This window comes from Peromyscus eremicus, chromosome 2 (genome assembly GCF_949786415.1).
Source record: "Peromyscus eremicus chromosome 2, PerEre_H2_v1, whole genome shotgun sequence".
Classification (NCBI taxonomy): domain Eukaryota; kingdom Metazoa; phylum Chordata; class Mammalia; order Rodentia; family Cricetidae; genus Peromyscus; species Peromyscus eremicus.
The window spans coordinates 149,141,477-149,155,671 of record NC_081417.1 but is presented as its reverse complement, the minus strand read 5'-3'; the positions used below and the strand labels follow the sequence as shown (position 1 = coordinate 149,155,671).

Genomic DNA, 14,195 nt, shown 5'->3' with positions numbered 1-14,195 from the left:
TGTCTTCTATTCAAGACAACACCTTTCTCCTATCCTCAAGACTAATTATGCCTTTTCAAGAAACAGGCACTTCTTTACGTCCATGTCCACGCTTCTCACACCATCTGAAAGACCTACTCAAATTTCACCACATACCACTTTACAAAGACCAGCTCTCTAGAGCTTATCGGTTCCTCTTACACAGAGAGGTGCATGTGCGTGCGCGCATACACATACACACACACAGCCACAACACATATACACATGTACGCGTATAGGACTACAAAAGCTGTGATGCCAGCAAACCCAAAATAGGGGCTGAGTTTCTTTTTCACACCCCTTCCTAACCATTCAATGGTATACGAATTCTATTTAATAGTGGTGCAAGAAATGTCAATTATTTTTCAGAGAAATAGGCATGGCAGTAAACTGCCAGTTATTAAAAGAAATATAAGAAACTTGGGCAATGAAACGCACAACTGTTTCACACTTAAATGAGTGTCAGATACTGTGTCTTTCTTTTTATTGGCTCCAAAGTACACAGTCTGCATCATCTATTCTCTCATTTGCTTTTTATCCCTAAAAAAACGACAGGTTAAGTCTAACCCTTCTATGGAACTGACAATTCTCAGGTACCAGAAAACTGCCATCACATTTCAAGTGATCAGTACCATACGCAGCCAGTGGCTCCAGTCGTGAGGGGAGTGAAGAGTTACCTGCCCATCATCACACAAAGTTCTATTACAGTGCTGCCACAGAGGACTGCGTCAGGTAGAAGACAATGGGCCCCAAGGGTTCTGTCAGGAATATCTGCTCTGTCACGGGGAAAAGTCTAGAAGTGAACAACCTTTAAGAACACTTTATTCACAGTTTTAAAATAGATTGGAACGGGACTGGAGAGGTGGGTCTGTGGTTAAGAGCACTGGTTGCTCTTGCAGAGGACCCTAGTTTGGTTCCCACAACACACATCAGGTGGCTCCCAGTTGCCTATAACTCTGGGGGGGGGGGGGGAGGCACTCTTCTGGCTCATGTGGCTCAAGCACATGCACATGTGCGGGGAGGGGGTTTCAGAGACCTTTTTACTATATGCCAAATATTTTAAAACTTGAACACCCACACAGCAAATCAAGGATGTTATTATCAAACCCATTTTGGAGAGAATGTTAAAGCCCAGGATACTTTGTGGTGAGGCTAATAAACGAATACCAGCTTTGCTAACACCCACCAAGTACTCGCTTCACTACCTACCTTACCATTCTACAACATTCTGTTACTAAGACAGCAGATAAGAGTGCCCATCGTGGTCATTCCCCATGCTCAGTACCATTTGTTAACACAGCTCTCATGCCTGGTCTGTGACCCTATTCACATCTATTATACTCAGCTGTACCAGGTGTGGCCTGAAGCCTTTATTTACTTTCCATATCTAAGAAAACTGTCTACAGTAATACAGACATATCTCAACAGTACACTTCTCAGTAGAGAAACCTTCAAGCCTGTGATGGGAAAAAAATAAATCACAAGCCAAACTGGCTTTTATCTTTTAGCAAAACAAACGAAGCTACTACAAGAATCCACACACTTTGGTGTTCCTCTACAGTGCAGACTGTCCCACCACACTTGGCTCGTCCTCTGCTCACACTAACAGCCATCCACTTCCAACATGACCTATTAGTCAGCATTTGACAATACCACACAAACAAAGGGCATAGAACCAACTGCAAAAGGATTTTGTGCTTGGAATACTTGGAGATACCAACTTCCTGGTTTTCTCTTAAAAGACAGCTGGGCTGGGCACGGTGGTATATGCCTTTACTTCTAGCACTCAGAAAGCACAAATAGGTGGATATCTGTGAGCTTGAGGCCAATTTGTCTACAAAATGAGTTGCAGACCAGGAAGGGCTATACAGTGAGATCCAGTCTCTTATAGGAAAAAACAAAAAACACAAACTACAAAAACCGAACACTTGATTGTATTGTGAAACCCAAAAGCAAGGTGAGGGTAGGAACATAGGAACTCCAAACCACAACTACGCAAATTTCAACAAATACATCAAACAACCACAAGGAAGGCCAAGTGGGTCACTCACTTGTGCTCTCTCAGCTTCTAATCACTTGGAGATTTTCAAGCAAGAAGGAAAGACGGCTAACATATTTCTAAAATGGCTCAGCAGACATCTGCTTCTCCCTTGGATGAAAAGTGTAATGCTAAAAGTTCTGCAGTTACAAAACGAAAGAGTAGAAAAAGCCTACGTCAAAAGAAGGCCTGCCCACGCCGATATCCAACAGCATGGAGACTGCTTAAGGCCTCGATGGAGCACAGCCCTCCTGACAGGGCTGCAAAGCTAACTCTAGCCTGCCAAGTACAGGCAAGGACTTTGTAAACAAAAGCAAATCCAAGAAGCAGATTCCAAAGCAATTTCTTGACTCTATTAAGAAAAACAAAATGTTCAATATTTAAAATCTTGGGATTTTCTGTAACTCACATAACTCTGTTTTACAGAGAAAAAGAAAAGTATAGTTTCTAACTATATGAGGCAATGTTTTCTTTTCACAAGGATCCCTCCAAATAGTGAGCAAACGATAACTCTCTTGTCTCCTTTCCATGTCTACTGAAACACTTACCAAGCCACAGCGAGGCACACACTTGCTACACAATCATAGGGAACATTCTCTAATGCCAGTTTCTTTACAAAACACGAAAGGATAGAGATGACAAGAAAGAACCACTGATGAAAGAGAGACAAATCTCACCTCTAGCCTCAAAATCCTTGGGGTGGGGGTTATGGGACTCTCTGAGTTAAACATATCCCTGTCTACTCAGTTTGGCTTACAACTTGGGGTGTACTTGCCTCAGCCTCCTAAGCACTAGGGCATATATATATATATATATATATATATATATATATATATATATAAAACACATTTTTCCAATTCCAAGACTAATTTGTTTTTTTGGGGGGGAGTGGGATGGGAGGGGGTTGTAGCCCCTGTAGCCCTAGCTATCCTGAAATATGTAGACCAGGCTGGCCTCAAACTCACAGAGATCAGTCTGCACCTGCATCCCAAGTGCTCGGATCAAAGAAGAGCACTACTATGCCCGGCACTGAAGCTAATTCTAACTCCTGCTTTAATCATATCTGGTCAAAGCAAACAAGCATCGGTGAAAAGTCATTTGTGGCTTCAACTTCAGACTGCGGCCCAACAAGCCGACAAGATCCGAGGACAAAGATGGACATGGGTATTTATGGACTTTCTCCCTGAATAGCTTTCACTATGCAGCTGTCTACGTCCTGTTTTGTGTAACTCTGCAATGCTATGTCTCTACCTGCCTCCCTCTGTAAGGAGAAGGGACACGTAGACTCATCAAGTCCCAAAGGGGAAATGGCACCATCTCCACGGGAGTGTCTGGAACAAGTGAGTGGGTTGTTTATTTCCTACTTGTCACTTCAGAACTGACTGGCAGTTGGAGGCCAAAGACTGCTACACATACTGCAATTTCTTTTCTACAAAGGATTATGCCATATGCATTCTCTACAGAAAAACAGACTGAACTGGGTCTCCTCTTTCCTGTGGAGGCAAGATAGCAAACTGTTCCTTTCAACTGACGTACACCATCCCAAGGCCGGTACAGCCACCGCCTGCTGAAGCAGTGCTTCAGTCCCTCAGTCTCCCCACAGTAACAACTGCTGCTGCTGGAGCTAAGGGGCTGTCCTGCTTTCTGGTTACAGTCTCATCAGGCCAGCCTTGACTCTACAATGCTCCTGCCTCAGTCCCCACCATATGCCTGGCTCAGAGTTCCTTGGTCACTGAATTCTATGGGGTGCAATGAGAAGAATGTAAATGATATTTGGACTAGGAACATCAGCCACCTGAATTTTCTGTATTCAAAAGTAATGCTCTAGGTTTCTACACTGCATCCCAGGAACTCTTCTCCAAAAATGACCTCAAGAAAATATTTTCCTAGAGGCTAAAGTTGGTAGAGTGATTTCCTAGCATGGGTTTAAGCCCAGGCAGCACCAAGACCAGGTGTAGGTCATCGGCTTACAATCCCAACACTGGGAAGGTATAGGCAGGAGGATCTGAAGTCAAATCATGGGTTGGTAAACTTGGTGAGCAGGCAAAGTGCTTGCAGGGAGTACAAGCCTAGAAACCCAAGTTTGATCCCTTGAATGCATGTAGAGGTAGAATAAAAACACTGCCTCCATAAAGTGTTCTCTGGACGGACACACACACACGTCCACACACATACAAAATAATAATGTAAAAACCAAACAAACAAAAGAGGTCCTCCTCAGCTACATAGTAGGCTCCATGCCAGCTTGAGGTACTACCTAATCCCCCATCTGACCCAAGCAAGCAATGACTTTTCTGCTAATGAATGCAATACATGTGTATACTTCTCTATTTAGCAGCAGAATGTTTTAATAGGTGACTTATCTTATAAATAAAGTTTTATGTATTCTTTGAGAAGGCGGGTTCTTGTAAACATTATGACAGGAAGAAAGGCCAACCACCAATAACCCTTCCCTACACACGGGGCATGGCTACCGAAGTCAATCTTATCTCACAAAAACTTCTGAAAGTACATCACATACCTCATGAGAAAGTTTAGAAAATGATTGCTCAGAGCCAACAGTTTGGAAATGTTTTAATGCAGCATCCCAACTTCAGGGCCACTGCAGCTGATCCCAGGCAGCAGAAACACAAAGCCTCTCCTTCAGATTAACCATCTCGCAGAGCCTGTCACTCTACTAAGTGGGGCGGATACTAGTGACAGTGCTCAGGATTCAGGATCACCCTCATGTCAGTAAGCTGTACTTCGCACCACCTACCAAAAGAAGAGGAGAAGAGCGGCCAAAGGCAATCCTAATTACTGCTACTGGCGGTCTTCCCTGAGAAAAACCAATGTTTAAGAAACACAAAGGTGAGTGAAGAAACTCAACAGTGCCCCTTACCAAGGAACTCAAAAGGTGTTCGCCTTCTCTCTAGTTAATTCACGATATCCCACTTCTTTTCACTCTGCTTCTTGGGGACAGATGACCCTAGTTTCTCTCTTAGGAGTACTTGGTTTCACCCTGATTAAAATATAAGCTTTATCTCTACAGAAATGAATACAATCTTAAAAATTATATTAATCCTGGATCTTGAGGGACGGCTCAATGGTTAAGAGCAATGGCTGCTTTTGCAGATTCCCAGCACCCACATGGTGGCTCACAACCATCTCTAACTCCAGCTTCAGGGGATCCAATGCTCTTATCTGGCCTCCAAGAGCAACAGTACACACATGGTACAGCCATACATGCAGGCAAAACAGCCATATATACTAAATAAAATATATGTGAAAACAATTACACTGTACTAACTCTACCCATCCTGAAGGACTGTACTTCTAAGCAGGAGCAAGCACACGCTCCACTGCATCCTGCCGACCACTTCATTTGCATTATCTTACTCATCTGCACATTCTTCCTTCTAGAAGCATCATCCTCATTCTAGAGAGGAGGAAACTGAGGCTGAGGGCAGAGAGTAACTTACCCAGCACACTCAATTAATCAGGGGGAATGAAACCTACATCTAGCTAGTGCCAGCATTCCAAAGTCTTTGTAGCAGTGTATCTCCAAGCTGAAATAATACCCAAGTCGTATTTTTCCCCCCCAGAAAACCAAAGATAGTCATCCATGCCATATCTATGTTGGAACGCCTCAGAATTTGGTGACCTTGTCTCCTCCAAAATTGTTAAGACTACATAGTAAGAAATGGAGCTTTGTATCAAATCACTTACTGGAATGAAAGATTCAAAGTGAGGCAACACCCTTTCAGTGAGCAAGGGAAATCCTGAACACAGTATCGTGGGTTAATGTAGAAAGGGTCCCCACACCTCACATTTCTCAAAAGTACTATGTAGATTTAAAAGCATCATTAACAGCAGCTGCCCCTGACTGACTGGGCGAGCTGTGTCAGATGCTGTGCAGCTCATCTCCTGAGGAGGGTGCTGGTCCTGGTTCACTTGCTTTACACAGCAGGGGCCGGAGGCTTAGTGCAGCTGGTCACATGCAGCAGGGCCGGTAAGTATGAACCCCAACACGTCAGACTCTAACCTGATTCTTCCTACTACACCAAAGAGGAAATGTCTTAGAGCACTCCATGAAGTGTTGGAGACAACTGGAGTCTTTGTTTCTCCTGTAAGGTCACCTTTACTACACGCCTGCAAAATTACGTAGAACTGCTTTCTGATTTTTATAAACTTTAATTTCTGTAATCTTCTCATCTTATAGAATCAGTAGTCTAAATCATTCAGATTAAGTAAGGTTGAAGAGTTCTATATAGCAAACGAATGGACCTTGTTGTTAGTCAATTTATTATGCGATCTAAGTCAGTAATTCACAAGTGCCTTTAGAAACACTAATGCTGCTCTATACATCAGTAGCAGTTATAGCAGAAGGTTAACAGAAACCCTTAGAATGTTGCCTGCTCCATTAGGTTAAATTTATGAACAAGTGTCTAAATTCAAATTAATCTTTTGAGGGAAAGAAAAGAATGTTTTTAACTTTGCTATAAACATAGGCAAACGGGCTTGTTAAAAATAAAATATGGTGAAACTAATGAAAAACTGAATCTGACCAGACAGAGGCTGCTCTTGGAAGAGTCATCAGGGGAGTCACACGAGGTGGCAGCATTCTAAGGGTCAGCAGCTACTAAGCCCCACATATTAGTCAGGGTGACAGTGAGGGGCAAGGGTACAGTACCTGATGATGGGCAGGTCGAGGCCCCGCTGCAAACTGAGAGGAAAAGGGAGAACAGACACAAAAGGAAAGGCACAAAGAGTCAGAAACACAACAGAAACCAAAGTTACACAATATACAACAAAAGAAAAGATCAAAACCCACGAGAGAAAAATAAAAACACAAAACAGTAAAGGCTTTGCTACGGGACAGTGACAGACAGGCACCAAGCTCCAACAGGGCCACACCACCACCCAGATGTCCTGTCATTCAGAAGCTGGGAAGAGCCATTAAGCTCCGAGCACCTGGGTGCTCACTCACAGGACTAGCATGAATAATAAAACCTCCCCCGACCCCCAAAACAAGATGCAAAGGGAAGTTTGAAACACTAGGTGGTTGTATTCAAACAAACCAACATACAAATCAAGTATGTGCCATGAAACTGTCCACAGTTGGAGGACACCAGGAATGCTTTCAGATTACCAAAGCACAGTGAACGGATATTGAGGAAGAGACTACAAATGTCTTTAAATGTAATGAGTGTCTGATACACAGGCTTGATGTGTGCGTGTGCTGAAATGCAATTAACTAGTAAAGCTGAATAGTAGGCATTTTAAAGATAAACAACCAGTAAAGAGCAGTGCTCTCTAAGAGGATTAGTCAAAATGGCATTAATATAAGCTGGAGGAAAATGGGCAAGAAGTACAAGATTTCAACTCTCTTTGCAGCTTGGAGCAAATGCTGGAAGCCCCCCTGTGCGGCCTGCTTGCCGAGATAGCGGACACTGGCCATGAGAGAAGGGGAACCAAAGCCCTCCGGTATTTCCAGCAGCTGACACACACCTCCATTCTCTCTTAGAACACTTTCTCAATCCAGATTTAAAAAAAAAAAAAAAAAAACAACAATCAAACCTCTGGATTAAAATCATTTTTCAGAGCAAAATTTGGCTAATAATAATTTTAACTAAAAAGGACAGAGAGAATCCATCATACAAGCCACATCTCGATGCCAAAACCTCTCTAGCTCCACCGCAGCCATCCTCTCTATCAGTGAAGAGAAAAGCCTGGGAAAGCAGTTCTGAGTGCAAACTACACAGGCTCTGGTACTTAAGGACTAAGTATCTGTGCCTTCACAGCCCAGCGGAAGCAGGCGGCAGGCTGAGGGAGGCCACTCGTGGCTCGGCACTTCGTTCACCTCCGACAGGAACATACACTTTGTAACTCTCTCAACTGTGCTATCCTGTACTCAACAAGTCCAACAATGCCACGGAGCACATGGCCCCAGTACAGGAGCCCACTAAACACATTTCTGCTAAGAAATCCTACCTCAGAAGCTACAATGTCACCAAGTGGTTAGAAAAGTGCCTTGATGGTCTATGCTTGCTCAAGGTATGTAAGAAAAGCTGCCAATTTTGGCAAATCGGCTTTTCAGAATGATAGAAGGTAGCAGCTAGGGATCTTCTAGAAATTTCTCCTCTTCAAAGAAATTGAGGTTTTAAATGATCAGTTTTTCATTTATGAGAACAGAACAAACAGATCATTCCTCCACTGTGGGCATCAATTTTCAAGATTAGGTAATACCATCCATATGCTACAAAAGTAGAGGGTAGAAGGAGAGGTCTCTGCAGGACACATTTGAAGAAAACAGGAGAGAAGAGCCACTTCAAAGACCGAGCTGAGCACAGGAGTGACGGCTTCTCACTGTTCTGCAGAAAGGCCCCAATTCTAAGATTCTAACAAAAAAAACCAACTTTAGACAACTGCAAAGTTCCAGTCAAGAGAGAACTATCTTAAAAAAGGGCGTGTGTGTGTGTGTGTGTGTGTGTGTGTGTGTGTGTGTGTGTGTGTGTGAAGGAAGGCCCTGGAGCTCCCCTGGACTACTCTGGACTGGTCTCCGCTGGCTGGGGGGTTTCCCTGTAAAGTGTCACCAGTCTGACCCTAGGGATGGCTGTAAGCAACAGAACAAACTGTAGTCACTGCTGGCCCATGTTACAAACAGAAACTTGTCTCTTAAAAGGCCTCACTTTGAGATGGTGAGGATTCCAGCTATAAAGGAAAGCAGCCTATGGGAACTGGAATCCAGTGCTGGTGCTGCTTACCCACACCCTCCCCTGCTGTGCACAGTCGGTAACTGAGTACAACCAATAGAACAAGGACTGGTTACTACAAAGGTCAAATCGTCCCCACTCCAAATAGACTTCTAGTAACTTCACTATTTTTCTCAGGCCATTTAAAAATAAACTGCAGTTTGAAGAGCTCCATCAAGAAAGTGGGGCAGATGGGCAGCATTTTTAAATGTGGAACAAGATTCTCTGTACTATGAATGTAACTAAGAGAGTACGTATCAACTAGAAATATAGACAGGAAGAGAACCTGAAGGAGGGAGGGGGCACTTGGAGCCAGCAGGATTGAAAAAGCAGATGTCCGGGAAGGATGAAAAGGCTAGCCTAAGCAGCATTCATTGCCAATGGCCTATGAAAGCAGAACTAGAATGGAATAAACCATCACTGCTAACAAGCTGCAGTGCCCCTCAGCGCAGCCCAGGCCTCTCCTGCCAGTCCAAGCAGCTGGAGATGAAAGAGACAAGACCATGGCAACTGGGATGGAGAGAAAGTGCAGTCCTGTCAAATCTCGCCCCAGTGCTACCCTCCCGGCACCAACACAAACCAAGTAAAAGACAGCAGACCCAAAACAACAAGCAAGAGTAGTGTGGGCTCGTCTAGTCTTGCACTTGCTTTGGGGCATGTAATGGAATGTGGCACGTGTGGGTTTTGGTAATGTAGGTGGTAACGGTCACTACCAGAGGAAATGGCAAAAAAATTGCAAAAGGATGGCATCTGAGAAGTTTATGACCACAGAAAAAAGTGGCTGATAACTGCAGACCTTGATAATCAATTATAAAATGTAACGGGTAGACAAGAAGCCTTGAAATTTATCTTTTAGATTCAAATCAGAAAGGGATATTCCACTTCACATTTAAAATAAGGGGAAAAATGCAAAACCCAAATTATTCCTGTCTAATTCCCAATAGAGGGACCCACCCAACTTGTTATGGTTTTCCCACTGCGCCTGGCAGAAGCTAGCATGCCAGGCTGGACTTCCAGAGAAGACGTGATCAATGCGTTTCTGTTCACCAGCCAATATATGGCTGTGTCAGAACTAGCGCGTGCCAGAGGCACTGCTGCCTGCAAGAAGTACAGTTTGTTATATTGCTTACAATGCAGTATTTTATCCAGCCTCTTCCAGCCAAGGACCTGTAAACGGGAGTCTGTTCCAAAACCTTCCTCCTCTTCCAGTTGTCTGTGCAATGTATTGGCACTGTTCTGCTGGGCTGTCAAGAAAACTGGTTTAGAGATGCAGCTCTTCAGTCAGGTTTTTGCGCCAAGCTCTATCCATGTAATTTCACTCTGATTTTCTTCCCCAATTATTAAAATGGGGGAGGGGAGAGGGCCACAGAGTTCTCTGCAGTAAGAGCTTACCATAATGTTCCATGCTTAACAATCAGAACCGGGGCCTATTGAAATGGATCTGTTGAGATCTCAGGCCCATCCAATAGCCAAGTATCCACATCCCCAAACCACTCTCAGAACAAAAACTTGCACCAGACGTTAGGTTCACCATTTCAGTGAAAAAGGAGACAAGCAAGCAGGCAACAAGGACTCAAGTCCCACAACTCTAGAAACGGTTCCTCTGCCCTCTGGGGAGGACCAGGATCTAAGAACAGGTATTGGAAAAGGCACCAAGGGAGAGGAAAGCAGGAAGAGGTGAGAAAGACAGGCTGCTGTGTGCAGTCTAGACTCTCCTAGTTCTTTAAGCAGGTCTCTGGAACATTTCAACAATTCAAACTTCATGCATGAAATCAAATGAGCAGGAACTAATGCAATGACCTTCCTATGCTACAAGCAAAAAAGCAGGGTTGGGGTGCAAAAAGAAGATCCCTGTATTCCAAGAATACACAGAGCTGAAGGACAAAGAGGGATGTGGGGTACAATGAGATGTTACAGACACCTTCTGCCCAAAGCTACTCATGCAGGGAAGGAAAGGAAACGACGCTAACAGTTGGACAGCTGAAGCCACTGTGCACTGTCAAACAGGAAGATGACCTGGAGTCCATCTTAGTAAGTGTTGCAATCCACATGAGGGGTGAACAAGGAGGATGACTGCATTTACACCTGTATGACAATATTTACCACTGAAGAAATGAATACACCTGGGTGGGTATCATGCACGTGATCATACTGTCAAATGGTTAGAACGATCTGGTGGCATGGGTTCAGAAGCCCTACTTCCCACAGCACTCAAGTCTCAGGCAAATCAGTAAAACCCAATTTGCTTCTAACATCATTCTGCTTCACTTTCCTAAATTTTGAACACTACAAATCAAACATGAAGAACTTAAAGGAGAAAAACCTGAATGTACTGGATTGTGTAGAAGGAAGCTCATGGCACACACAGCTCTACCCTTTCCTCCCTAAGAAATGTAAACATCCAGGGCTTCTAGTCGTCCCAAATTCAAGTGCTGCCTGGTACCAGCACTGACAGTGTAGTGTACTGGTGATGATGGTAGTGGTGAGGAGTCTGCCCAGAACACAGTGAGTAGTCACTAAAAATCACAGCAGCTACCCAGAGGAAAGAGCAGCTGCTGACACTTACCGGAGACCGGGTCTGAGGCTGTGAATTCATTGTCTGAGGGGCTTGAGGGTAGACCAGTGTGGTTGGACCTGCATTCTGTCCAGAGGGATAAGGGGTCTGTCAGAGAACGGCAAAAACAACATTTAAAAAAAAAAAAAATGACATGGCAACGCAAATCCAACACATTTTTTTAAAGTTCACAGAAGTGGTTTGCATTGTGGCCTGCAGTTATTTTTTTTTAAAGTGCTAACTTTATCATAATGTTCAGCAACTTAGATCAATGGAGACTTCAGAGGTCAGTGTATTTATCTCCTGACAGAGCTGTCAGCAACCCAAATCTAGGTACGAATTTTTCAAACCATCTCCTTCTTGTGTGTGCATGTTGTAGAGGAGGAGGCTATGAATGTGGCGGCCAGAGGATGATGGGCAATGCTTCAAGAGCGACCCCACTCCATAACCAGTTCACAGCAGACAGAAGGCTAACACTGCCTCGAGTTCTTTCCTTTCTCAAATTCTATTACTAGCCCCAAACTGAACAACAGGGCAGTTAGTTACCTGGTCATGATTATTACACAGTCAATAATTAGAAGACACTGAACAAGCTGATTCAAGGTTATCTTTTGTCTTACCAAAAATATTTTCATCATATACTACACTGAAAGGCTTGACCACATCAACTTTTTCAAAAGGTATGTGAATTTTTCCTTTGTTTGTTTGTTTGTTTGTTTGTTATGCAAGACAGGGTTTCTCTGTGTAGCTTTGGAGCCTGTCCTGGAACTCACTCTGGAGATCAGGCTAGCCTCAAACTCACAGAGATCCCTCTGCCTCTGCCTCCAGAGTGCTGGGATTAAAGGCGCACGCCCACGCCACCGCCACCGCCACCACCACCCATCGGTATGTGAATTTCTTATCAATTTTGGTTAATGGAGATCAAAAAGTATTTCTTCAAACATTTGGAAATAGTTTGAAAATATAGTATCAAAGCAAACATCTTAAAGCCTGGTACTTGAGGGACGTAGGTGTAACAAATGGGAGTCTGAGACCAGTTTGGACTAAACAGCAAACCCTGCCTGCCTCAAAAGCCTTAAGATGCTGTGTATAAACATACAGAAATGTTCTCTGCTCAACCTCAGACTCTGCAGAGCATGCTGTGCCACTGAAAAGGAAGCCATGGCCTTTCCAGGGACCATGCTGGAAATATGCTTGACAGCCATAGTGACCAACAAGTCAAAATTTTAGTAATGTCTTCAACACATTGGCCAACAAAGGCCACACATAGCCAATGGAGAAGAACATGAATTAGCATTTAGGGACAGGGCTTTTCCATTTAGTAGTAACAGCACACTCTAACCAGAGGTACTGTAAATGCTGTTTCCTATGTACTTTCAAAACTGCATCACTGCTCCCAAACTATTATAACATTGCACCACCAAGAATTTTATTTCCCTGTAGCTTAAGCATCTGCTCTAACATACTTTAAAAAAAAAATCCAAATCCTTTTCCTTTTTATATATTTACACTGGTGCAGGCATACATTCACACAAACACATACAGAGCATAGTGTCTGGTGCAGGAACACACAACACAGTATCTGGTGCAGGCCCACACACACAACGCACAGTACCTGCTGGACAAACATGAACATACATAACGCACAGTGCCTGGCACATGCATGCACACACACACATACACACACACCACAGTGCCTGGTGCAAGAACACACAGACAACGCACAGTGTCTGGTGCAAGAACACACACACACAACACACACTGTCTGGTGCAGGCACACAAACTGTGCTGTTACAACATAAACTACTGTGCCCCAGCAACATGTGCTGTTCACCCGTGGCGCTGGGTAAGGAATTCTGCCAACATCTCTCACTGGGCAGTTCTCCTGTTGTACTCTAAGCAGTATAAGGAACAGATGCCTCCATATCCTTTCTTTCCTACACTTAAAGAACAATTAATCACGTTTGTTGACGGACTTTTTAATTTACTACTGTGTTTTACTAAAAATAATGCAAACACTTCAACAAAAAAAGCATTCTTTTTAATATTTATTTTATTTTTCACTATGTGAATATGTGACTGTGTGTGGTATGTGCATGTGTGAGTCTGGTACCTGCAGAATCTAGAAGAGGGTATTGGGTACCCTGGAGCTGAGGTTATGGATAGTTGTGAGCCACCCAATGTGAGTCCTGGGAACTGAATCTTGGGTGCTATGCAAGAGTATGCGCTTGCTCTTAACCACTAATGAATCTCTCCGGCTCCAAACAGCCTTTTCTTAGACTTGAAATTATGTTTCTTTCTTCTCAGGTGTGACTGCTCCTGCCCCATGTGTTCATGTGTCACTTCCTGCATGTAGAGATTACAGTTAGTTCTCTCCTTCTGTGTGGATCCTGGAAATGCAACTCTGGTCATCGGCCTTTACCCACTGAGCCACCTTGCCGGTATTGGTGGAAATATTCTTTGACCTCGCTTCCTAACATCAAATGAATGGAGGGCTAGGGATAGATCAATGAAGTATCATTTCAAAAATTATTGGTGGTTTTGATAACTCTCCCTTTACAATGACTTTCAAAGCCATTACATGACTGTGGCTGGAACTCAGTGGCAGGGCAACTGCCTAGCACACACAAGGCCCTCAGATTTAATATTCGACACTACAAACAGAAAGAAAAAGTAGGGGGCTGGAGAGACGGCTCAGCGGTTAAGAGCACTGGCTGTTCTTCCAGAGGTCCTGAGTTCAATTCCCAGCAACCACATGGTGGCTCACAACCATCTGTAATGAGATCTGGCGCCCTCTTCTGGCATGCAGGCAGAACACTGTATACATAATAAATAAATAAATAAATCTTTT

The 14,195-nt window shown here is 43.7% G+C and overlaps 1 protein-coding gene across 14 annotated transcripts in view; it reads right to left on the bottom strand.

Annotated features, from left to right (window-relative positions):
* The window catches only part of Eif4g3 (eukaryotic translation initiation factor 4 gamma 3), a 230,406-nt gene that overhangs the window by 124,236 nt on the left and 91,975 nt on the right, over positions 1-14,195 (bottom strand). For 2 of the 14 annotated variants that reach the window (XM_059255237.1, XM_059255238.1), the window contains exons 2-5: positions 11,357-11,452; positions 9,921-10,034; positions 6,729-6,761; positions 4,815-4,874 (exon numbers count right to left, since the gene is read on the bottom strand). The exons of 1 other annotated variant lie outside the window; for it this stretch is intronic. In XM_059255237.1, coding sequence (XP_059111220.1) covers positions 4,815-4,874; positions 6,729-6,761; positions 9,921-10,034; positions 11,357-11,386 — 237 coding nt within the window. In that variant the 5' untranslated portion in view covers positions 11,387-11,452. The remainder of the gene's footprint in view (positions 1-4,814; positions 4,875-6,728; positions 6,762-9,920; positions 10,035-11,356; positions 11,453-14,195) is intronic. 11 more of the 14 variants (XM_059255243.1, XM_059255244.1, XM_059255241.1 and 8 more) reach the window with 8 other exon arrangements.